The sequence below is a fragment of the Epinephelus lanceolatus genome, chromosome 2 (assembly GCF_041903045.1).
Source record: "Epinephelus lanceolatus isolate andai-2023 chromosome 2, ASM4190304v1, whole genome shotgun sequence".
NCBI lineage: Eukaryota > Metazoa > Chordata > Actinopteri > Perciformes > Serranidae > Epinephelus > Epinephelus lanceolatus.
The window spans coordinates 40,777,932-40,805,000 of NC_135735.1; the positions used below are offsets into that span (position 1 = coordinate 40,777,932).

Here is a 27,069-nt window from a genome sequence, read left to right on the forward strand (position 1 = left end):
AAGAAAAATGTGCGTTCATCATGATTAAGTGGTGACAAAAACTAAAAGATAATCATCTAAACACATATGTATTTTATGTCTTAGACACATTCATGGCTGTAATCGGACAAAGCTTTTTGTTCTGTTTAACTACTCACAAAATTCTCTCTGTCCTTTTCTTCAGTGCACCTTTATTAACCACGTAAATCACACGGTGAGCATGTTGGCAGAGGTTGTTGTACTGTATGCACTGCACTGCTGTGGTACTCACATCAGATGAGTTGAGCTTTAAACCCAACAAAGTGTGTAGAATGAAGGTGAGAACGGTGGCGATGGTGGGGATGATGGTGCTGATGCTGACATTGGCATTCTGAATGTAACTGACCTTCCTCAGCTCTTTCTTCTCAGCTTTCCTTAACTCTATTAGAGAGACAACAACACACATTAAGAGGCTGGGTTTTTTGAGGTTTTTTTACTACCTTTACTTCTCCTAGTGTAATCACATGTCAGCCCAGATCTTCCCACTGAGCACCTCCAGTGTAACAACTGGGGAAACGTTATTTGCTCAAAAGCACCTAGAAGACACACAAGATATTTAGAAAAGCATTTAAATGTGTGAACATCAGAGCTGTGTGGAGTCAATTCCAAAAGTTTACACACACACAAAATACATCAGTGCACACATGGACGAGTCCCTTGTCCTGCCTGCTGCAATGGACCATAAATGTTCACAAGAATTACATTATGAATATCAACATAGATGTTTGAGAGCAAGGTGGAGGTGAAGTGGGCTAAATATTTACATTTGTGGATAGGTATAGAGATTTCCAGCACAACATCCCCTTCCAAGATGCATAGAGAAGGAAAAAAGTCGAAAGAAGTAAAACTCCAGCAAAACATTTCGGCTTGTGGTCTTCATTGCATTTAAATTTGTAGCTCCATCAGAGGTCTCACAAAGCAACAAAAGTCAGAGAGGCTGACGGCTGCAGCAATTTATAATGCAGTGGGTTCAACAAGTAGGACGATGTCTGTAATGTAAAGTGCTAAGATATGAAGCTAAATTATTAGAAGCACACCCCAAAGAGCATGGACTGGTGGAGGCAAGGGCACATCAGAGCTCACCCCTAGATACTTGTTGTGCATCCCATAGATGTTCATATAGAAAGGAAGACCCTTCCTATATGGGTGAGGTGGCATGGAGGGTGGAGAGTATGTGGCAGCTGCAGCCTCATCTCCAGCCTTGAAAAGCATGGCAATGTGTTCACTGGGGTGATTTTTTTTTCATCCAAAAAAAAAAAAAAAAAAAAAATCTGCCACATACTGTTACAACTAAAGTACTTCCTAATATGTGTCTCCCATTTCAACCATCTCCAGATTTCTGTAAAGGTACACACAATTTCTTTTCAAATCCCAACTTTTTGGACCATGAAACATGGAAAGCACACGCATCTTTTAAGATTGGCTTTGTGTTTACTCAAAGTGGACAAGACAAAGATAACGTGCAGCAGCCTGAGTTCATACCTGTGATCGTCTTCTCAAAGGATTCTTCCCAGGCGTACATCTTGATGAGTTTGATGCTGCTGAGAATCTCGTTCATTGTGCGAACACGGTTGTCTGTTACTAATATGGCTTTCCATCTGAACATGTTAATGAGCTTGGCCAAGAAAAACTGAAAGCAAAAAAAAAACCAAAACATTATTAATATTAGTTATGGAATGGAAAACCAGTAGAAGATGACCAAACATAATCAATTTAGGGTTTTTCTTGTGGCTGAATTATTCATTGGCTACAAATCATAGCCAATTAAACCACAGAAAAATAAGGTAAGACATAAGAGGATTGATAACCACAATCAAGCAAATATTGCCCTTGTAACTACTACAATCTGCAGTTGTAACATGTTTTAAATGAGCTATAGTCATTTCCTAAATTCCACATACCATGGAAAAAACAACACACAAACACGATATAATAAATCTGTAATGATTTAGACCGGTCCACACACTACACATAAATAATGATCTATATGAATGATTCATATTCATTCTTTTTGACCATATTTGTTTATGACTTTTGATAATTGCAGTACCCCCTCTGACTGTGTTTTGCCCCTACAGGAAAATCTGCCTGTCTTTTATCCTGTTCATGAAAATATGTTTGTTTTCAAACTACTGTAAATGTGCAGTTTCTAATGTACAGACCTGTATGGGGATGAAGATGATATAGGTGGCGACTCCAGTCAGTGCGGTGTAGCCCAGAATGTAACAGGCATAGATAATACACACAATGAAGACCACTGGGCTAGACAGCGTGAAGCTCCCAAATATTATTGCCTCAAATAATCGGTGACCATCGTTGGTCAAAACAGTAATCATCTGGAGGGGAGAGAAGTGGAGAGAAAGAGAAAGGCATTATTTAAGAAGCCCATTATGCAAAAATGTCTCATATAACACACCAGCATACACTGTTATGTCTTTGCTGAAGAAAGGGAAATCGAGGTTCCAAAAACAAAAATAAAAAAAGGAAAGGGACAGAAAGCAAACTGAAAAAAAGTACAAAACAAACAAACAAACAAACAAAAAACATTAAGAGAGCCATGAGCCCCTTTTCCACCAACATTTCCAGGAACTTTTATTACCAGGAATTTGTTTACCTGGGTAAAATAATTCCTGGTAATCTGTGTGGTTTGCGTTTCCACAGCACCTCAAAGTTCTGAGAAATGTATTTAAATTAGTGTGATGACATAGATGATTCGGCCTGTGCCCTGTATTTGGCTCCGCCAGCTTGGCTGGTTATGTGCTGGTGTAGAGAGTTGGGCTGTTTGTCTCAGCCAGCAGCTAAGTTTAAAAGTATTTTAAGATAAGTGTCAAACTAAGTTAGTCTACATACAGACAGCTGTCATTTGAGTTTATTAGTAACAATTCACTATCAGCTGAACTAGCGTGCTGTCCTTGTGTAAGACACAATGTTAGTGACAGTGGATGAGAGACTGTGGACAGAGGTATTGGCTTCTTCCTCGCTAAGCTTTAATGTCACTTACAGTAACAAGTGTAGCTGCTGTCAACTCAAGTCATTTTCGAGTTATCTTAATTTCGTTACACCATGGCCGCTCAGCTGTTCACCGGTTACCGCACTGCATCGATGTATGTGTATGTGTGTGTGTGTGTGTGTGTGTGGAGGAGTTCAGCGCCTGCACAAAAGAACCGATACCGTTAGCGCTTATCAATACTACAGTCTTTGATAATTTAGCCCCAGGGTTAATTCAGTACCGGGTTTCGGTACCCATCCTCAATCACAACACAAAGCCTGTAGAAATGAAATAAAGCTTGCAGCGGCTACCCGTACCAGGAATTGCGGAAGGCTGCGTGCTCCACCGATCAGTATTCTTCAGCAAACAGCCCCGCCCCTCAAGAATTCCGGGTAATCTGAAAAGTCCTACCCCCCTACTAGGTACTTTTTCCAGGGTAAATCTGGGGTTGAGCGAAATTTTTTTACCCGGGTAATTTCGGTGGAAATGTGCGGAGGTTTTTCAAAAGCCCCGGTAAATGAGAAAAGTTCCTGCAGGGGAAGAGGGGCTATGGATCAACAGAGGAAGGGCAGGGGGCCCACAGAGACTGCGTATGCATAGGGCCCAGAATGTGGTGCTATGCCCCTGCACAAAAAACAAGACCTTCCACCAGGAAATCGGCATTTGGAATCTTGTGAACTTTGAGTCATTTTAAGGCATGTCCTCACCATGTTTCTTCCCCCACAACTTAGCATCTACTAATCACTTTACAATGGAAGAAGTTAAACTTGCAAAGCTACCAGCAACTTAAGAAAGTGGTTCAAACTACTTTGTAAAATATGATCAAAATGACAATGTACATGTGATTTGATATTATAACAAAATATAATATAAATATAAGTCACATGCCAGCAAAAAATATCAGCCAATTGAGTTTATTGCAAAAAGTGTCCACTTAAACCAAAAAAATAGAATGCCCCACTTTTCATGAGAAGGTGCAGAGAGAGTGAGCTCTGGTTTTGTATACAGTGTCCATGAGTCAGACACCTGCCTTCAGACTCTAGAGTCCAAGTGGGAGATGCACCAAGCAGGATTACTCTAAAACAACATGCAACAACTTCCCTAAAAATTTTTTATCATTTAGCTATAATGAATATCTATGAGGTCAAAGAAATATACATATATATATATATATGTATATATATATATATATATATATATACATATATATATATATATGTAAAAAATTAATTTCCTTTTATGGCACAAAGTTTTTTATAGTTACGATAAATAACTTCATAAAATATAGGGGAAAAAGTCATTTGAATCACTATGCAAACATGAATGTAGTTCAACGACCAGCAAGCTACTGCAAAATGTAGTGAAACTGCATGTAGTTCACCACCCCCCAACACTGTCTATATAATGTGGTCTTTACCTCTCCCATTGAGATGCCGCTGTGCACCCGCAGAGAGATGACTTTCTGAAAGGCCACCAAGGAGTAGGCACCCTTCATTCTGACTGCAGTGCGCAGGTTCAGCGCCCACATCAAGGATATTAGGAAGGCTTTGGAGAACTCTGAGGTGAACAAAGCAAAGGCCAGACCGACACCATAGTATACTGTGGACTTCTCCGGGTCTTCAACATATTTTAGGATCTCATAGACCACAACAGCCTGAGAGGACAGAGAAGATTGAACTTGTAAAGAGCGTCAAACATTAAGAAACCAATAAGGCTGGGCAATATATCAATTTTATAGATCAATTACATTGGTTATATATGGTATATAATACATGGTAATAAGTGTTTAATAAGTGTCTTTTTCTGGTTTTAAAAGCTGCATTACAGTAATGTAATTTTATGAACTTATCAGACTGTTGTAGCTGTTCTATTATTTGCCTTTACCCAATTAGTCATCATATCCACATTACTGGTGATTATTGGTCAAAAATCTCATTGTGTGAACATCTCGTGAAAGCAATATTGGTATGGCGGTATTCTGATCAAAAATATCATGATATTAGATTCTATATATCACCCAGCCCTAACAACCATTCATTTTATCAGTCACAAAAGTAGGACATGTAGTGGAGTATTTTTACAATGTTATACTTTACTTGTAGTTATACTTAAAGGGACAGTCCAACCCAAAACCAAAAATACATATTTTTCCTCTTACCTGTAGTGCTATTTATCAAATCTATATTGTTTTATAGTGAGTTGCAGAATGTTGGAGATGTCTGCTTTCTCTGGAATATCATGGAACTTGATGACACTCAGGTTTTGGTGCTCAAAGCGCCAAAAAAATATATATATTTGAGAACTCAATGCCATCTGTATCACAAAGAAGAAGGAAGCGTGCAACTACTGCTAGCTCATCTGGCACCACTGAGCTTTCTGACATTACAGCTCAGTTGAGGAGGACGTCATTAATGTTTACATCTTGTGCTGTGAAAAGCAGGAGCCTCTCATTCATAAGTAGATGCATGCTTCCTTCTGCATGGTGATATGGCTGGCAGGTATAGTTTGGTATTCAAAGTTCAATTAACATGCACATTCTCACTGGTTGTTTTTTTTGGTGCTGGGAGTTAATCCCCTTGGACTTGTACTTTTAAAGAAAAGATGACTCCTGCACTCACTTTTACTCTGCTTTATTTATTCGTCAACGTTTCAGTCAAAGTTTTTGGTACAAAGAAAATAGTTCTTGCATGAAACTGCACAACAAGGTTTGTGTATTATCTTGAGAAACAGGGTCACGATTTCTGGAAAAAGACACTGTTGTTAAGTTTGCAAATGCATTTTTGGTGCTTTGTGTGCGTTGTCTAGTTTAATTATATTCGAGAGAAGACGTACATGTCTACAGCCACTATCTCCAACACTCAACAACTCACATCAAAACAATCTAGACTGATAAATAGCACTACAGGTAAGAGGAAAAATTTATATTTTGGATTTTGAGGTGAACTGTCCCTTTAAGAAAAAGATATGAATACTTCTTCTACTGCACTTACAATGAATGTGATATTGGGAATAACTTCAGGGAAGGCCACTGGATGTGGCCAATAGGGGAAGCACAGGTACTTTTTATTGTAATCAAACACAATTACCGGGCCTATAAACATTGACGCCATGGCAAAGACACCAACAAAGGTAGACAAAATCAGTCTGGTTCTTTGAAAGCGAAGGATCACTCGAAGCAGAGAGGCCTTCTCCAGGCCCACCTTTGCCACTTCTTCCTCCCAGAGCCTGAGGAGCCTGTGCACAATGCATGAAATCAGCCATGTCAATGTATCACTGAGGTTAACCATTAACACTCATGAAATGCACAACACACAGTCACTGTTGTTTAATTTCCTAGCATTTTCATGATTCCTTGCAGATATGAGTTTTACCAACTAGGTATGTCATGCGTCATGTCTAAAATTTCCTGTACTGTACACACATCAAAGGACTTTAGAGAAATGTGGGGCCACCATGAATGAGCAAAAAGAGAGTCAGACCTTTCTCCGCTTGTTTCGGCCACATCCAAAGGAGACAGTGTGAGAGAGCTGATGTCCAACCTATTCCTGAACATGGCCCACATTGTAGAGGTCATCCAGGTAAAGGTCGCAAAGGACAGGAAGCCTGCATTGTCCAGAGGGTGGGATCTAGACATGAAAACATCAACATGCAGTGAGTGAAAATACAGAGTAGCCACAGCCAATAGAACTAGTGATAAACAGAATTAGTCTGTAACCAAGTTACATTAAAATTTTTCATTAAATTGAACAGTGCATCAAAACAGACAAAGAAAGTCATCTGTGACACTGACTGGGGTGAGGACCAGCGGAAGGGTTTGAGGGTCTGAAGGCTCTGGTTGTATTTTCTGAAAAGGGAAGGGTTGGCTGCATTGCTGTTGTCCACATTTGTATGTTCTGGACTGGAGGCCGCAGATTCAGATCTCTCTCGGAAAGCATCTTCTATCTTAAGGATCAGTGAAAGAATCAAGTGAAAACAGAGGTCATAGGGACAGAAAGACAGAGAAAGAGAGAGAGAGAGAAACTTTACACAATATTCAAGCTAAAGAGCCTCAAAACACTGATCAAACAAATCTGCAACAAAAACACAGGATGCAGGAGAAACAATGGGAGAGGAAAAGATCTCAGTCAGTGAAAGCAACATGTGAAGAGGCCAGGGGTGTTAGGGTGGAAGCTGCTGTTTGTTCTGTACTTACAAAAAAGACTCCTTGAGTATTGTTCTTCTCCAGTGAATAGTTGCTCTTCATTTTGCCCTGTAATGAGGGGCAGCAAGCATATTAGGTCACTTTTTTGTGAGCCAACAAGAGATTTCAAGTAGAAACATTGCCTGAAGCCCAATTAACCAGGGACCGGTTGCACAAAACACCTTAAGTTTTATCCTTAAGTATAACAATTAAGGCTGAATTTCTCCTTAGCTGATGGACTTACAAAGTTGCACAGAATCCCTTGAAATATTTCCTTTGTTAAGGGAAAACACATTTAATGCATTGAAAGAGATTTTACAGTGGTAAAAGTTTCCATGGAGATTGTTTGCTTAAACTCATGCTTGTGATGCCTGTTGTTGTCTCACAAAGTTGGCTTAGAGTTAGATAGTGAAAAAATGGCAGAAGAAAAGAAGACAAGGAAAACATGCTGGTCAGAAGAGGAAAAGATTATACCTCTGGAGGAATACAATCATAGAGAGCACATAATGCACAATAAATTGTATCCCCAAATACCAAAAGACAGAAAACAACTGTAGGAAGAATTGCAATGAAAATTACTTAAGTCAAATCTATAGTGTAAAATCGAAAGCGTATCCGTTGGGTTCTCCTGGTCACAGGACACTCCTATTGGGGTGTATAAGTTCTAAACTCAGTCATGTTGCAGTTGAGACAGAGAGGTAGCTTGAGGGTTGTTGTTTTTTGTTTTTTTTTTACATTGCTTTGGGTCTTAAGGCATTTTGTGCAACAGTCTAGGGATTCCTCAAGTATAAGACCAAGACAGGGAGAAAACCATAAAAACTTAAACATATACATAAAAAGTCAACATTTTAAGGAAATATTATATGAGTGTTTAGTGCAACCAATTTTATATAAACTTAAAACAGCATCTAGCTGAAGGCTGTGAGCATCTCTCATTCTGCTATATAGCATGTGTAATGTCATTATGATGAGTTTGAAGCTTCATATTACATCACAACACAATGAACATGTCATCAGAAGAGTTGCTGTAAGCATTCAGGTTGTTTTAGGATGTGTTACTGTACACATATAATATGATATGACAAGTAACAAGGCATTCAGTGTTGACAGATTCAGTTTAAAGCCCAAGTTTAAAGCCCAATCATAAAAACCCATAAGAACCAACCGAGAAACATACGTTTGATGGAAAGCCATGTAAAACCGTAAAACCATAACAGTACATATATGCAATAAAAACACATCATAACCCCAACCAAAATCCAACCTATTTAAGAACTATAAGAGGATATATGGAGGATGTAGATATAAATATAAACAAAGGTGGGCTCACTGTAGCTCCCTTAAGGGCAATTTATCAGCAAATCCACAAGTGATGTTTTGAATTGTTGCTCTACATACAAAGACGCCATCTTGAAATACCAACATTCTGTCTTATGTATTTGTGTTTAATATAACTTGTGGTTATCAATAGGTTTGTTTACTGGGATCAACACATGACCGTCATATGACCAGAACATTAGTATTCAAAGATGACGTCCCTTTATGGATATACCAGTCTGAAGAAAACATCACTTGTGGATGTGCCAAAAAATTGCACTTAAAGGAATAGTACGGATTTTTTGAAGTGGGATTGTATGGGGCTCATATTAGAGAAGCAGCAGGAGTCTGACATGGAGGGTGGCTTTAGATGGCTAAAATATGTAATACTTTGCTGAGCTGCCATGTTGGACTCCAGCCTGCTTCTCCAAACTGGGGACGTGCCAACTGACATCTATTGTATGTAATAAACTGGCTATGGATAGTTACTTCATACAACCCCACTTCAAAAAATCTGAACTATCCCTTTAATGGAGCTACAGTGTGCTGACCTTTGATTATGTTTTTGGATTTGAGCGGCAACTACGCATTGGATAAAGATATAAATGGAACCAATGTCAGTGACGATGACATCAAGGTGTAGGTCCTTCCTTAACCTTGATGATCAATCATGTCAGTCAAATAGTTCTCAAATTAACTGAATCAATATTATAGAAGAGTGGAAACTAACAAAGTTACATTACTTCATTTTTTTAACCTGTTTTTTTGAGCATAAAATGACAGCTTTTTTTTAGTACTACTGTTTTCACGCTACTTTTGAAACTCTGCCAAATGTCAACAAAAGCAGCCCAAATTTCATCTATCAGTCCAAATACTATTTGGGCTGATTTGTCCCCACCCAACATAACCAAAAGTTGTCCAACTGGGCAGAAACCTGCCCAATATGGCATCACTGAAGGCGTCACAAATTTGATAATGATTTGAAAAAATAGTTTATTCATTCATTCATTCATTCATTCATTTATTCATCTTCTAACCGCTTCATCCTCTTGAGGGTCGCGGGGGGGCTGGAGCCTATCCCAGCTGACATTGGGCGAGAGGCAGGGTACACCCTGGACAGGTCGCCAGACTAAATAGTTTACTTGGTAAAATATCACAAATGACCCATATTGCATCAACACTTAAAGAGTCTTACTAACAACATGGTGCTATCAGAAAGTAAGAGTGTACTAACATTAGTAAGGCTCAGACAGAGGTGTAGGAATCATTCTGAACAGTGGTGTATGTCATAGAGTAAATGAAACACAGCCTTATTAAAATATATTCTGAGTGTTTATACTGGGTCTGCAGGACCTCTGTATACCACAACATTTGATACCACCTGAAATTACCATGTCAATGACTTACAGTTACCTCTATCTGCCTCTGACCTCCATTCATATTCTGCCAAAGCTCCTACAGCCAAATAAAATGCACATCCATAAAGACAAGTCCCTGTGCCCCTCAATAATGCATAGTAAATACACAAAGAGTTGAAAAAGCAATGTATTGTAGGTATATTAGTATATTGGATCACCTGTAACACCTGTATGTGTTATATTTTATGAGGATACATTTACATATGTGGAAGACCTCAAAGACCACCAACTGCTAAACCAACACAAAACCACAACCAACAACGAATCTAAGGAGTTCACTCCTGCAGCACAAAAGATGCAACACAGAGGTGAGAAGCAATAAATTAGTTAGTTAGTTACTCAATTGAGTTAAATCAGACCCAACATAATTACATATTTGAGCTAAATCATAAAACAATTAAATATACTTAATGCACACAGCTATTCAAAAAACTGGGATAATCTGTTACACTGATGATTTTCTTCTTTCCTTCCATAACAAAACTTTTGAATTATCACAACGGTATGATTTAGACATCAAATGAATTGAATTTGTGTTCCAGTTGAGCAAAGAGTAAGTGACCCTAGATCATTCTTGGGCTCTAAAAATTTTTGGGGGATCATTTTCCCTCTGCAGCCCACTCAGTGGTTAGATTGGATAGGTTTAAACTGTGATTTGTTAGTCTATAGTATGTTCAGCTGATATTCCCTTATTAAATTCCAACATGACTAACCCTAGACTAACCTTCTGTTCTCTATTGTGAGGACTGAAGAATAGTTTTGCTACAGTAACACCGTGCCTGTTATTTCAAATTTGTCATAGGCATTATTGTGCACTTGACACCAAAACAGGAAGCTATTCATTTTAAATCTGCACACAATTTGATGCTAAGATTCCAAATAATTTTACCAATGGCTGATTTCTTCTATTCTTATTAGACTGTAGCTCAGAGGGATCTTTGTCCCTTTCTGCCTTTACAATTTTCAGTCTGGTCGAGACATTTACAAAACAAACCCTTCATACAAAACAACATCTAATTGTAAGAAGGACTTTCTACAGCCTAAAAGTATGATAGACCATTCAAACATACAGAGCAGTCCTCTCACACATCACACTGGACCCAATCAAGCTTTTGTGGCAAGATTCCAAGCTACTGAATGGCAACATATGTTAATAAAGAACCTGCTCAAAATAAGCTAAACTCAGAATAAACAACAACAAACAACATCCAGCACTAGATCTTAAACAAAATAACATAACCAAAGCCTAAACTGATAGAACTGAGCTAAAATACAAAGACTAAAAAAACTGAACCAACACTGATCAAAACTCATTTAATGTTGAGTGAAAGTGTAAAGTAGTAAAATGAAACAATACCTCTGTGTAGAGGCCAAGGAAGACTCACTGCGGCTTGTTGATACTGTTTCCAAAGCCAACACTGGAACAATATTACATAACCCACCTTTATGAAGATCAAAGGTTGGTGTGTTCAGAGGTAAACGTCTCTCCTGACCCTCGGAGGGCAACAGTGTGGTCAACCTGCCAAAACCAATCAGATGAGATGGAATGTCAATGACTGTTCCTGGCAAGGACAGTGTGGTGCTCCAGGATATTAACTGACTGAGAGGAGGGACAACATGACTGTGTTAGGAGGGCAACGGTCATAAAGACCCAATGAATGCAGAATGTTGAATTCCTCCCAAAACCTAAATCTGTCCAATATGTTAAAATGACAAGTAGGATTTTGGAGACCAAGCTCTCATTCTTAGAAGGGTTACAGCTATGGTGGACTGTCAGGACCATCCCCTGAATTCTTGTACATGTGTACCCTGTTTGGTAAGAACTGTCAACAATGGTCATTGATGGGGTATTTTGTATTCTCCTTTAATGTTTTTATGTTAGCCCTGACTCCTCTAGGGCAGGGGTCAGCAACCTTTACTACCAGAAGAGCCATTTTTGGTCCAAAAAAATTGATTCTGTCTGGAGCTGCAAAACATATTTGAGCTTCTAATGAAGGTAACATAGCCTTGTTAAGTCTAAACTAGCTTATCAACATTACTCATAAGTTTAATTATTAATATGTTTTAACATTAGGTGGCTACTCTACTGTAAGGTATTTATGAATATTTGGTACCTTGTGGCGACAGTAAACAAATCTGTCTATGGCCAGGCCGTTGACATAGTTGTGACTCAAGTTTCAGTTGACAAAATGTCAAACATTTTTTAAATGTGTTGTAGGCCTATAGGTAACATATTTTTACAACTGGATAATGTAAGAATCACATTAGGCCTTCAAGAATGACAAATGAAAATCAAAACTTACTAACTTTGATTAATTTACATGTAGTTGAATTTTTGGTCAAAGACATAGGGGGAAGTCGGACAGAGGTTAAAGAGCCACATGTGGCTCTGAAGCCACATGTTGCCTACCACTGCCCTAAAAGGACAATAGCCTTGACCTTAAACCCTTACAGTATCTGTCACACGCCTCCTGGACAGACTAAACACTTTTGCCCTCATTTTTTCAATGGCTTACAGCCATGTTTAAGGGAGTTTTGTGTTTAAAGAGGCACTCCACTGAGATAACATGTCAAAGTCAATTTACTCAACAAAAAGTAGCCTGATACAGGTTCTGACTCTGAAATAGCTGTGCGTGTAAATGTTTGACCCTGCAGTCAAATCACTGTGGTGTAGGCTAAGTCAACTATTTAGGGCTTCAACTAACAATTATTTGTTAATTTACTGATTCATGTCTGGATCAATCAATTAACTGTTTGGTCTATGGAATGTTAGCAACTAACATAATAAACAAATAACATCTTAAATATGTTATATCTAGCTATATCAAAATAATTTGGCCATTCGTTTATTGTCAGTCAACAAATCAATTAATTTGTCGTGTAAGCTTGACTATTGTTCTGCACCTGTAGACAATGTGTTCACAGAGTTTGGTGAGGCATGTATTGGAATTTTTGATATAAGTTAGGTTGCTTGTTTTGTGTATTGTTGAATACTTGACTTGGGTCCGTTCTTTTCTGTGAATGCAATGGCAAAATGCAAAATGTCTCATGTCAATATCAACACATATTATTAGCCTGTTCTGTCCTCTAGTGGCTTGAATCCCTCATAACACTGAACTTGTTAACACTTTGCTAATTTAACAGACAATCATACCCACTGATTTATAGGTATTGGAATGATTAGAGGTGACATTTAGGTCCAGCAGTAACAAGCCTACAGCACAATTAATTTACAGACAACACTAAAATAGTCATGTTTATTTGAAAATAAGAGTGAAATTGACACATTCTGTTTTGTTTATTGCTAGACTCTTTTAGATTCTCCTTTTGAGAAGTCTGTCTCCCTATTTTGGGTTGCTTTGCAGTGCAGGCAGTTGCTGCCAATGCCCGAACAGCAACTTTCTCTGCAGGATATTCTACCATTGAATCAGGCTTTCACCATCTGAAGGCCTTTGTAAAACAGCCAACAGGAACGGCCCCTCCCTGAAATGACCTCTGATTTGTCTCTGATCATGGGTTACATTTTACAGTCTAAGATCAGAGCCAAGGGGAGGTACAGAAGGCTAGTGTTCTCTCATTCAATTTAATTTACAATATGCTCAGCATTTATTATGGGATTTTTGCACAATAATTCCAAAATGAAACAGCTTACCTCAAATTATGAAAAATTACAAATAATGAATTTTGAAAGTTTTAATCTGACAGACTGTCTTCTGAATACCAGAGTGCAGCATTTAAAGCACACACTGCTGAGAGTGCAAATATAATTTTGAAGATTTACAATTTTGAATCTGTCTTGCTCTTTGAATTAAAAAAAAAATAGGCCCATTATCATTGTTATTATTGATAATAATATTAAGCATGCTTCACATGAAAATACATACATACAGACATAGAACAGACAAGGCAATTGGAAAACTATAAATCATGAAATCAAGTAATATTTTAAAGAGTTGTAGCAGCGTGACGCTCATGAATCTTTTGAATCTGTGCGTTCCCACCAAAAGATTCATGAGCGTCATAAGCAGCCAGCAGCCAGTCATTTTCAATGAACACTTGTGACGAAGAGCGTCACTCGCGTTGGCTGCAGCGAGCGACCGCGAGCAGCGCGATGCCAGCGACCGGAGCGTCACTGTGAAGTTGAGAGAAGCTCAACTTTATGCAAATGAGCAGCGCCGCCGCCGAAGCAGCAGCGAGCAGCAGCCAGTTGCAGACCGTGAATATTCTCAAGGCGGGACAGTGAAAGAAAGAAAGAAAGAGATCTTCTGCATCGCAGCCTGAAAGCCCCGCCCCTTGGCAGCCTTCTGCAAGCCCTGCCAGAGCTGCCAGGCAGCGCAATGCCAGCGACCTGAGCGACCGCTGGCGATTCTGAATCTTTTGGTGGGAACGCACAAACTGTCAATCACACCAAAGCATCATGAGCGTCATAAGCGGCCGGCAGCCATTCATTTTCAATGTACGCTTGCTACGAAGGGCGTCTGGAGCGTTGGCAGCTGCGAGCAGCGCGATGCCAGCGACCGGAGCGTCACTGTGAAGTTGAGAGAAGCTCAACTTTATGCAAATAAGCAGCGATGCCGCTGAAGCAGCAGCGAGCTGCAGCCAATTGCAGACCGTGAATATTCTTAAGGCAGGACAGTGAAAGAAAGAAAGAAAGAAAGAAAGAAAGAGATCTTCTGCAGCACAGCTTGAAAGCCCTTGGCAGCCTTCTGCAAGCCCTGCCAGAGCTGCCAGGCAGCGCGATGCCAGCGACCAGAGCAACCGCTGGCACTCATGACACTTTTGGTGTGAATGCACAGTATAGAAAGCAAAAACGTAAAAATTTTCAGACCTGTATCAGGAAAGTCAGAGCTAGTTAAAGGCGCAAATGAACTGTATACATTTTCGCTTTCTTTTACAAATATCTAACGAGCTAGCTTCCCTGATATCTATAGGTGTGTTCCCTATAGCTTTGTAGTACTGGCTTAGCTCATTTGGAACCTACTGAGGTGGTACCAAAAAAAAGAACCAGGTTCTACCCACAACTTTGCCAATGGAAAACAAACAAAAAAAAATGTTGGTACCATGCTGTTGAAATGAAACTCTTGCTGCTTTATTGAAGCCGGAAATGTAAAAACATACGTTTATTTATATATTCATACCATATATACATGCATGGAGGTTGCAGATAAAAAGCAGTCTCTTTGATATTCCTTTTTTATTGCTAGTTGTTAAAACACATGTGAAAATGTTTCTTGCGGATGATGCTGTGTCTGAGCGGCTCAGTGCCATAATTTGGCTTTTCTGATTCCTTGGAAAGCTGCAGGTTTTGCCATTGCGTCAGGTATTAGGAGTATCCATTATAGGTGTCTGAGGCACTGCACTGCCGTCATGCTGGTCTGTGTTCATCAGCAGGGATTTGTGGTACGTCTCTGCGTAGACAGTACTCTGCCTTGTGGTATCAGTCTAATCCACCTCTGTGGTAGTGCCACAGAGATGATGTTATGGTGTCTCAGTCACAGAAAAATCCGTTATGTGTTGGTTATGTCTGTATTTGGTAGGGAGTGCTCTAACTACTATGAAGCCACTGGTTTCACTACCTTTAACAATTATTCCTATAAAAACTATTTCAAAAAGTAAAACTTTGAGTCACTTACTTATAATGTGTTATGAGGGCATTTATAGTGACTTATAAAGCTTTTGTGTCAAGTGCTCTTGACTAGTTATAAACTAGAGGTTGACTGACATGGGTTATAATGCATTGTGAATACCTGTGCTCACCTATACACACCTCAACAATCAACTGTAGTAAGGTCTCATAGTATGCTATAATAGTCCATGCAGTATCACAAGTTTTCATTGTATGTGTAAAGTAAGGTGAAGTACTTGTTGCATCTATAATAATGCATGCTTCTTCATAACATTTCATTGTTGATGTTAAAAGGTGTTTAAAAGAATCTGTGCTGCCTCATATATATTAGATGATATATTCTATTATACACCAGAATACTTTGATAAAGACTTTGAAAAGACTAAAGTCTGACATCCTCTCATGCTTAAAGAAAATGGGTCTCATTCATGAAACGTGAGCAGAAGGAATTTGTGTAAACTGTTCGCAGACGGAAATTTACGTGCATGTCCGCATTCATCAATATTTTAGTAGCTCCGATCTTTTCGTAGCTACTAACAAAATCTACTCCTGCTCCTGACCACTCGTAGTGCTTGTGTAAATGTAGTAAAGCACATAAATATTGCTCGTCACTATTGGAAATTACAATTTTAATTCGTATTGCGTTCTGTTATGTACACAATACACAGATGCCTTTGAAACGTAATCTAAACATGACAAAAATATTAAAAATATAACACATTTAGTTAAATTAGTTGGCAATTAGCAGGTTTAAGATCCAGATTAGGTTCATGATTGTGAATTATCTATCGACTCAACAGATTACACGTTCTTTCTACATGTTGAATGATGATAATAAAAATATGCTTAAGGACAGCCGGATCACAGCCTCTGTGGCCTCGGTGCCTGGGTTCAGCAGGGGCAGCAGGTGGTGGAGCCACGAAGGAGCATGCACCAGCTGAAAGAATTATTTGAGACAATACGGTTTTTTTTTTTGTGTGTGGCTTTCTGATCATTTGAATGAATAAATCTGATTTGAAAAATGTTTAATTTACGTTGTATAAAACAGAGCTTTAGGCTATTAAGATTCAAATAATTTGAAGACGATGCATACAAAACTGCTGTAGGCTATATGTTACCCATATCATTTGTTAAAATAAATGTTAAATAGCTCTACATTCTGACAGCCATCACTGATTTAGAGTTTATCCATTATGCACAAAACTTTCTGGTTTGCCGTTCCCACTTCATTCAAAACCCCACAAATGAATCTTCTGTTTGTTTGGTGACCGCTGTATTTTTGTGTGTGTGCTTATGCGTTTCATTGCCTCTAGTTTCATATCAAACCATTTATGCTTCACCTCTGACATGGTTCTTTGTACCACAGAGACAACATTAACAGCATCTGTTACCTCCCTCCAGGCCTTCGCTTTGCCTGTCCCTGTCACACCACTACTAACTGAAGAAAATAAAATGTTTTTTCTTAAGTCCACTTCACCCAAAATTATTTCAATCTCCGCTTCGGAAAAATTCTTTTGTCTTTCTCTCTCTTTCTTTCTTTGCGCCATGACTGACAAGTTGACTGGATGCACCTACACCTCCTTATATGGTGGTCATTGGCTATTCATGGGTGGGGATTTATGCTAATTGCTGATTACCGGGAGCGCGCTGTCACTTTATGATGGACTGGCATTCATGATCATACACACGTGTTTACGATCAAATCTGAGGGCCGAATTCACAAAGAATGAACTGTGGCCGCTGATAGCACCTTGAATTGCACTTCACTTGCGCTATCTTAACGTCCTATTCACAAAGGATATTGCGCTAATGATATACAAGCGCAAACACGCCCACAAAGTTTGGCAGCTGAGTGCAGTTTGCCCCTGATTTGCCCCTGATTGCAATTAGCCACATGGCAAAGTATAGCCTAAATGCTGGCTTTGCGCCAAGAACACCGTGGCAGAACAATGGCAGCTAGGAAGAGAAAGATGAAATTTTCAGAACGCGAGCTTGAGGTCCTCTTGACCAAGGAGGTGCGAACCCATTCCTCAAAACTCCAGGCAAGAAATACAACGGCTGGAGAAAGAAACCGTATTTGGGATTTGATATCCCAGTCTGTGAGTTCCATAGGAGTTTTCAAACGCACGCCATCGAAATGTAAAAGAAGATGGCATGATTTGAAGCGGAGGACCAAAGAAAAATTATCATATAATGCCTCACAAGCTGCACAAGCGTATGGCTATTAGCGCTGTGGCTAACTAGACTTTGTTTGGCAAAGTACTGAATACTGTATACCCTCATGTAGTGATGTCTGCTGGTGAGTCAGTCTAACAGTGTCGGATGGGTTGAGGCTGTGGATTTGACCAAGTTTGACCACTTTATCACTATTCCCTCCCACTTGTAGCTGTTTTTTCATTATCTTTTGAATTTAATATGAATTATGGAACCGTTTTTGTTCATGTTTGTTTCCCCCGTTTCGTTAAATAAATTATTGAAAGTTGCTTTTGAAGTGCGTGACAGAAGCGCGTTTTGAGAACAACCGCAGACTGTCACCTGTTCAACGCATTAGTATCTTCAGATGCCATTAAAGTAATAATGATTATAATAATAATAATGTCTAAATGTTATTTACAGACTGATTTAACAGACGATCACTGCTGCCACGATCACTGGAAAGTCTGGGCGAGAGGCTTCCACAGAGGAGCGCCCAGTGTGCACCACCTTTCTAAAGACGTTATTTACTTCACTCAAACTGTGTGTGGCTATTAGCGCTGGTGTTAGTGAATTAGACGTTTATCAATGATGCTCATTTGCATAGAAAGGGGCCATTTTTGCACCAAATGTATGCATATTACCTCATTTAAATACATGCAAGTAACACTGGAGCACCGAGACGCAATCTGCTTGGCAGCGCAGTTAGTGGAGCATTTCACCCTCTGCGCGTGCTTTGTGAATTAGACGGTATCTGTTTGCTCCATTTTTACCGGTTTAGCGGCCGCAAATGCCACGCAATCCTTTTGTGAATTCAGCCCTAAGTTTCCCGCGGTGTTCCTGAATCCGGAGTAGGTTTTTAGTAGTGTAGGCTTTTATGTGCAAATCTACACACAGATTTACTCACTTTTCATGAATGAGACCCCTTGTGTCATGAGTCAGAGAGTAGCCTATTTTGTTACAGAAGCAAATTTTTGCAAAAACTGGGGCTCTTGCAGAGTCGAGATATGCAAGATTGTTAGCTTCAAAAAGAAAAAAAAGTGGACAGAAATTGCTGCAGCCCTCAAAATCATATTTACTAGTGTTGCCAACACCTCCGTTAGGAAGGTAGCTATTGGCTGTCCTAACGTCGTGGAAGAGACAAAAAGTGAGGAAAAAAACGCCCTGAGTATGTTTATAACTATAAATTAAGTTTCTTATGTTGATTCTTGTTTTTTTGAATGTCACAATTCCAAACCTCCTCCTTTAGCCAGGCTTAGGACAGGCAAAAGTGACCCGAAATGCAGTGATGTACACTGCCTGGCCAAAAAAAAAGTCGCCACCTGGATTTAACTAAGCAAATAGGTACGAGCCTCCTATTGGATAATTACTGCATGGGCGATTATCTTTCAGCTGGCAACAAGTTATTTAACCCCAACTGGTGCAATGAGTTGCTTCTCATTTCCTAAACAACCATGTCGAAAGACACATCCCGTGGTCGTGGAAAAGATGTTAGTCTGTTTGAGAAGGGTCAAATCATTGGCATGCATCAAGCAGAGAAAAGATCTAAGGAGATTGCAGAAACTACTAAAATTGGGTTAAGAACTGTCCAACGCATTATTAAAAACTGGAAGGATAGTGGGGACCCATCGTCTTCGAGGAAGAAATGTGGCCGGAAAAAAATCCTCAATGATCGTGATCGGCGATCACTTAAACGTTTGGTGACATCAAATCGAAGAAAAACAACAGTAGAACTCAGGGCTATGTGTAATAGTGAAAGTAAGAGCATTTCCACACGCACAATGCAAAGGGAACTCAAGGGATTGGGACTGAACAGCTGTGTAGCCTTAAGAAAACCACTAATCAGTGAGGCTAACCGGAAAAAAAGGCTTCAATTTGCTAGGGAGCATAAAGATTGGACTCTGGAGCAATGGAAGAAGGTCATGTGGTCTGATGAGTCCAGATTTACCCTGTTCCAGAGTGATGGGCGCATCAGGGTAAGAAGAGAGGCAGATGAAGTGATGCACCCATCATGTCTAGTGCCTACTGTACAAGCCTGTGGGGGCAGTGTTATGATCTGGGGTTGCTGCAGTTGGTCAGGTCTAGGTTCAGCAACAGTATGTGCTCAAAGAATGAGGTCAGCTGACTACCTGAATATACTGAATGACCAGGTTATTCCATCAATAGGTTTCTTCCCTGATGGCACGGGCATATTCCAAGATGACAGTGCCAGGATTAATCGGGCTCAAATTGTGAAAGACTGGTTCAGGGAGCATGAGACATCATTTTCACACATGGATTGGCCACCACAGAGTCCAGACCTTAACCCCATTGAGAATCTTTGGGATGTGCTGGAGAAGGCTTTGCGCAGCGGTCAGACTCTACCATCATCAATGCAAGATCTTGGTGAAAAATTAATGCAACACTGGATGGAAATAAATCTTGTGACATTGCAGAAGCTTATTGAAACAATGCCACAGCGAATGCGTGCCGTAATCAAAGCTAAAGGCGGTCCAACGAAATATTAAGAGTGTATGACCTTTTTTTTTGGTGGTGACTTTTTTTTTGGCCAGGCAGTGTATTTTAGACAAAGAAAATTTTACATTTACATCAGCCAGTGATGGCTTCGCGCCTGTGTGTCATTTGCAGTCTGGACGTGGAGGGGTGAACATCTCTTGCTCTGATTGCAGCTGGGAGGGACTGCTGTGCGAGGACTGGGCTGTCTGTGAGTGCTTTGGGACGAGTGGAGGGGTCCATGGCAGCACCCGCTGCTCATTGAGAAGAGTAAGAACCATTGGTGCTTGCACATTAGAGATGATCTCATCATGATGGAATTATGACCTCCTTATGATGTCATTATGGAATAATGATCTCATCGTGATGTCATAATGGAATTATGATCTCATTATGATGTCATGATGGAATTATGATCTCATTATGATGTCATGATGGAATTATGACCTCATTGTGATGTCATGATGGAATTATGACCTCAATATGATGTCAATATGATGTCATTATGGAATTATGACCTCATTATGATGTCATTATGGAATAATGATCTCATCATGATGTCAAAATGGAATAAGGATCTTAATTCGACGTCATAATTCGACATTTCTGAGTTGTCGTCATTATGGCATCATAATGAGGACAACTCAGAAATGTCAGGATCTCAAAATGATGGCATCTGGGTCTCACAGTGAAGACATCAGGATCACATAATGGCACACGGGTCAGTGATGAGGTCAAATTGGATTTTGGAACAAACTTCGCCGTCATAATGGAAAAGGAAATAATTATGATGGAATTATGATCTTATTATGATGCCATAATGGAATTTATGATGTCATTATCATGTCATAATGGAATAATGATCTTATTATGATGTCATGATGGAATTATGACCTCATTATGATGTCATTATGGAATAATGATCTCATTATTATGTCATAATGGAATTATGACCTCATTATGATGTCATAATGGAATTATGATCTTATTAGGATATCATGATAGAATTATGACCTCATTATGATGTCATTTATGGAATTTATGATGTCATTAGGATGTCATAATGGAATAATGATCTCATTATGATTCCATAATGGAATGTGTAAGTAATCATGACTGCGTAATGGGATAAGGATCTTAATTCGACGTCACAATCATGCCATAATGAGGACAACTCAGAAATGTCGGGGGCCCAGAATGATGTCATCTGGGTCTCACAGTGAAGACATCAGGATCACATAATGGTGCACGGGTCTCAATAATGACGTCAAATTGGATTTTGGAACAAACTATGCCACCATAATGGAAAAGAAACTAATTATGATGTCATAATGGAAATATGATCTCAATATGACATCAAGTAATGCAATTTGCTTTAGCTCTGGTTGTTTTGACATAGACCGTTGACGGTAATAAGTCACATACATTTTTGTGTTATTTTTTTCCTTTTAATTTTCTTGTCTCTTATTGTTGAGATTGTATGATGTTTGTCTTTTTTTGTCAGGGACTGAAACCTGGGCTAATAAACAAAATGGTCATCACCAGACCTAGACTCAACCAGCTCATGGAAGGAGGAATCAGGTGAGGTAGTGAGCTACTGTAATTACTACATCATACAGACACACACACACACACACACACATATGTGTGTATATATATATATACATATATACACATATATATATATATATATATATATATATATACACATATATATATATATATACACATATATATATATATATATATATATAAACACATATATATATATATATATATATACACATATATATATATATACACATATATATATATATATATATATATATATATATATATATACACGTGTGTGTGTATAATATACATACATACAGTGCAATTTTTCCTACATATTTACCTGTGTCACTGCATGATGGGATGCCTAACACTATTACTGTCTTTTACAGAAGTACACTCTACAAGGGCTTGGTTGGGGACCCACTTGACATCTCCTTGCTACAGAATGGAATTGGTACAAAGACTTTGACATTACAGAGAAACCTCTAGCAGCAACTATGGGCATCAGTGACAAGAAGACACTTGTTGAGACAGTTTTTGGATTAGCACAAAAGGGGAGTGTGCTCTTGTACCAGCAGCTCATATTGCCCACAAATTCAGTCAAGATGCACCAAGATCCTCCACCTTACCCACCACTGCCTCTTGGAGAGTACAGGCTTGCCCCAACAGAGTGTGTACATGTGTGCACTGAGGAGGCGCACTTCCACCTTAAAAGCTTGGTCACACTGGAGTCATGGCCTATAAGATTGAGGCGGCCACAAGAGAGCAGGCAGCAGACCGGGAGTGGCATCAGCTCTGCAGAGGCTCTTGCAGAAATAAAGAATCCTCAAAGGAACAAGGCAGACTGCAGAAATGAGAAGAGGTGCAGACATGGACTTTGAGGCCGCAATGGAGTACTGAAGGATGAAAAATGTCATCAACCCTGATGCTCCATGGCTTGGTGCCTCACCAGATGGCTTGATTTCTTTTTTTTTCTCCAAGATATTTTTTTGGGCATTTTGCTTTTAATGGACAGAACAGCCAAGTGTGAAAGGGAGAGAGAGAGAGAGAGAGAGAGAGAGAGAGAGAGAGAGAGAGAGAGAGAGAGAGAGAGAGGGGATGACATGCAGCAAAAGGCCACAGGCTGGACTCAAACCCGGGCTGCTGCGGCAACAGCCTTGTACATGTGGTACCTGCTCTATCCTCTAAGCCACCGACTCCCCTAGATGGCTTGATTTTTGATCCATTCACAGAGCCACCATTCGGATTGGCTGAGATAAAGTGCCCTAATGTGAAGAATCATGTGGACTGTAAATACCTTCAAATGCAGTATGGCACTTTGGCTCCTCGTGAAAGCCACTCGTACTATTGGCATGTGCAAGGTCAACTGTTGATCACTGGCCTGCAATGGTACGACTTTGTGACTTGTGCCCAGGAAGACATGCTGGTGCAGCGTATCCATGTTGACCCGAAGGCAACAGCAGACATCAGAGAGAGGGTGGGCCAGTTTTACTTTAACGTGTACATGCAGAAGTACCTCTCTGTTTACTGTTTATTTTACTGACTGATGCAGGGGAATTCAAGTGGGGGAACTTTAACATTCCATGCATTTCAGCTGAACTTTAAAAATGTATTGGCTTATTTTAGTTGTATTGTTACATTGTACATATGTTCATCAAAAGGTGTAATAGCAATTTTTAAATAAATAGGTACTGTATATTTTGCAATGAACATAAAGAGAAAAATGTTTTTTTGTTTTTTTTTTTCAAAAAAGATTTATTTTTCAATGCCAAAAATAATTAACATTTCATAAACAATTTATGTGTCATGGTGACTATGTATAAAATATGTTTTATGATTTCATATATATACTGTGTATGGTTTGATTTCAGTTTGTTTTGGAGTTCCGCAAGGTTCTGTGCTCAGATCAATCCTATTTACTCTATGTATGCTGCCTTTAGGTTTCATCATTAGAAATCACTGTGTAAATTTCCATTGTTATGCGGATGATACACAGTTGTATTTATCGATGAAGTCAGAACAAAGTAATCAATTAACTAAACTTCATAACTGCCTTAAAGACATAAAAACCTGGATGAGCACCAATTTCCTGATGTTAAATTCAGACAAAACTGAAGTTATTGTTCTTGGTCCCAAACAACTCAGAGACTCTTTATCTGATGACATACTTTCTCTAGATGGCATTGCTCTGGTCTCTAGCACTACTGTAAGAAACCTCTGAGTAATATTTGATCAAGATTTGTCTTTTAATTCTCATTTAAAACAAACCTCACGGACTGCATTTTTTCATCTCCTATCGCCTATCCTGACCTGACCTGAAAAAATGCAGAAAAATTGGTCCACGCTTTTGTTGCCTCAAGGCTGGATTACTGTAACTCTCTATTATCAGGTAGCTCTAGTAAGTCTTTAAAAACTCTCCAGCTAATTCAGAATGCAGCAGCACGAGTACTGACAGGAACTAAGAAACGAGATCATATTTCTCCTGTTTTAGCTTCTCTGCACTGGCTCCCTGTAAAATCCAGAATTGAATTTAAAATCCTACTGTTAACTTATAAAGCTCTAAATGGTCAAGCTCCGTCATATCTTAGAGAGCTCATAGTGCCATATTATCCCACCAGAACACTGCGCTCTGAGAATGCAGGGTTACTCGTGGTCCCTAAAGTCTCCAAAAGTAGATCAGGAGCCAGAGCCTTCAGCTATCAGGCTCCTCTCCTGTGGAATCATCTTCCCTTTGCCATCTGGGAGGCAGACACTGTCTCCACATTTAAGGCTAGACTTAAGACTTTCCTCTTTGATAAAGCTTATAGTTAGGGCCGGCTCAGGCTTTCCTTGTACCAGCCCCTAGTTAGGCTGACTTAGGCCTAGTCTGCTGGGGGACCTCCTATAATACACCGGGCACCTTCTCTCCTTCTCTCTCTCTCTCTCTCTCTCTCTCATGTCCTGTTACTACATCTCGCTAACTCGGCCATACTGCATGTCACTAACTGGGCCGTACTGCATGTCACTAACTCGGCTTCTTCTCCGGAGTCTTTGTGCTCCACTGCCTCGCAGGTTAACTTCTATCACAGCGGTGCCTGGATAGTGTGACGTGTGTGGTTGTACTGCTGCCGTGGTCCTGCCAGATGCCTCCTGCTGCTGCTGTCATCATTAGTCATACTTCTACTGTTATTATACACATATGATTATTGTCACATATGTATACTATCAGACATTTATATATACTTTCAACATACTGTACCACAATAACCAGAATTATAATTATACTATTATTATAATATTATAATTATAATATTATTATAATATTATTACCTCATTAATGTTGTTGTAAGCTACTGTCATTACCGTCTATCCTGCATCTCTCTCTGTCTCTGTCTCTCTTTCTGTCTCATTGTGTCATACGGATTACTGTTCATTTATTATGTTGATCTGTTCTGTATGTCATCTATTGCACATCTGTCCGTCCTGGAAGAGGGATCCCTCCTCAGTTGCTCTGTCTGAGGTTTCTACTGGTTTTTTCCCCCCATTAAAGGGTTTTTTTTGGGGAGTTTTTCCTTATCCGCTGCGAGGGTCCTAAGGACAGAGGGATGTCGTATGCTGTAAAGCCCTGTGAGGCAAATTGTGATTTGTGATATTGGGCTTTATAAATAAAATTGCTTGATTGATTGATTGATTGATACATTTTACTAGACATACAAGAGATAGAGAAGGGAGACAGTTAATGAAAACAGCTGGCAATTTGATCAATTAAACCACTCATAAAACTTAAACCACTAAATCAAGATGTATAACTTGTATTGCTACATAAAAATGGATCATAGAATATGTATCAAATCTGCAACATCAAAGAATCTAGTGCTTGATGACATTTTTGTGTAGTGTTATTGTTTATCACAAAGAGAGACAAAAAATACACAATTGAGGGAGGCTCATTATCAGTTTGATGAGCAGGGGCCTGTTTCAGAAAGCAGGTTCAGAAAAACCCTGAGTATAACCCTGAACTCTGAGCTGATGAACCCTGAGATGGGAAACTCAGTGTTTTCGGTTTCAGAACAGCTGATCAACAATAACTGGACAACAGCGGCTTCCCAAAGTCTTTGTTGCAAAGCTTTAAGGCAGGTGATGCTATGTCCACCTACTGTATGTGTTTTATGCTTCAAGACCTTAATCCCTTTTATTTCTGTATCGATACTTAAACTGAAGTCAGTTTGAACAGTCAATTCAATCAACTCTGAATATGTTCACTCTGAGTTAAGCATGTGAGTGATAAATAAAAAGAATAATAAAATATATAAAATAATAATTTAAAAAAAAAACTGAGATTACACATGTGCAATAAAGATTTCAGGTCAGGAGCGAGCAGGTTAGCTTCACAGAGTTTCACTGCCACAGAGTTACTGCGGTAACTGAACCCAAGTTTAATTAGCTCTCTTTCTGGAACTGAAAACCTAGAGTTTCCCTCATCTCAGGGTAAACAAAGTCAGTTTTCACTAAACCTGCTTTCTGAAACAGGCCCCAGATCTGAGACAAGCATATTGACAGGCCATTCAGTGCCACAAATATCCAGAGAAGCTAGCTCAGTGAGGTTAACACATAATCAGTTCTTTGGCCCAAGCCTTGACCAGTGGCTTGCTTTGATAGTTTGTTAGGAGGCAGGCTACCGCAAAAAGCTGGTTGATACTGCCAGCAATGGTCAGAGGGATAATAGTGTCAAACAGTTGGTTCTCTTTGATGCGCCTGATTGTACTCTCCACATGTATCCTTAACCGTGCAATGTCCTGAGTGCACTTCATCATGAGACAGCTGTGACTTTTTATTTAGAAAAGGTAGTCTGTAAACTGCAGGGCACTAGGTCGTCGATTCTGAATCCCTTGTCCACCATTACAGCCATATCTTTATCCAAAAGAGGGATAATGCCAGATTGCCTGAACAATTCTTTGTCTCTGATAGAGCCAGAATACAATGAGGAAACAAAAGTAACAGCACCATGTGGTGATACACCTATCATTCCTTTCAGGGTAGTGTGGGATTTATACTGTGAAAACATCTCACTCTGTAAGAGTAAAGATGAAGGCATCTGACATCTCATCTCTGTGCAGTCAATAACGACCTGGGTGTCAGAGTACTTGCTGAACACACTCGGCATTGTGGTTCTAATTGCTTCAGGAGACATCCATATCCCAACGGCGCCCAATAATGTGTACAAAACATTTACCCAAGTTTTGATTAGCCTGCTGACAGTGGACTGATGAATGTTGAAACGATCATCCAGATCTTTCTC

General features: G+C 39.5%; 2 protein-coding genes across 4 annotated transcripts in view; one reads left to right on the forward strand and one right to left on the reverse strand.

Annotated features, from left to right (window-relative positions):
• The window catches only part of abcc12 (ATP-binding cassette, sub-family C (CFTR/MRP), member 12), a 32,783-nt gene extending 21,259 nt beyond the window's left edge, over positions 1 to 11,524 (reverse strand). The window contains exons 1-9 of one of the 2 annotated variants that reach the window (XM_033626329.2): positions 11,280 to 11,524; positions 7,200 to 7,256; positions 6,798 to 6,949; positions 6,487 to 6,633; positions 6,094 to 6,241; positions 4,425 to 4,661; positions 2,181 to 2,354; positions 1,501 to 1,648; positions 251 to 399 (exon numbers count right to left, since the gene is read on the reverse strand). In XM_033626329.2, the coding sequence (XP_033482220.1) occupies positions 251 to 399; positions 1,501 to 1,648; positions 2,181 to 2,354; positions 4,425 to 4,661; positions 6,094 to 6,241; positions 6,487 to 6,633; positions 6,798 to 6,949; positions 7,200 to 7,250 (1,206 nt within the window). In that variant the 5' untranslated portion in view covers positions 7,251 to 7,256; positions 11,280 to 11,524. The remainder of the gene's footprint in view (positions 1 to 250; positions 400 to 1,500; positions 1,649 to 2,180; positions 2,355 to 4,424; positions 4,662 to 6,093; positions 6,242 to 6,486; positions 6,634 to 6,797; positions 6,950 to 7,199; positions 7,257 to 11,279) is intronic. The other variant, XM_033626335.2, reaches the window with a different exon arrangement.
• A 135-nt stretch (positions 11,525 to 11,659) lies between these two features.
• LOC144459283 (uncharacterized) lies at positions 11,660 to 23,922 on the forward strand. 2 transcript variants are annotated; one of them, XM_078163028.1, is made up of 4 exons: positions 11,660 to 11,738; positions 20,370 to 20,504; positions 21,739 to 21,815; positions 22,181 to 23,922. In XM_078163028.1, the coding sequence occupies exons 1-4, from the start codon at positions 11,685 to 11,687 to the stop codon at positions 22,278 to 22,280; spliced, it is 366 nt and encodes a 121-aa protein (XP_078019154.1). In that variant the 5' UTR covers positions 11,660 to 11,684; the 3' UTR covers positions 22,281 to 23,922. The 2 variants fall into 2 exon arrangements, with proteins under 2 accessions (XP_078019154.1, XP_078019155.1); XM_078163029.1 differs by lacking the exon at positions 11,660 to 11,738 and adding an exon at positions 11,841 to 11,918.
• Positions 23,923 to 27,069: the final 3,147 nt, after the last annotated feature.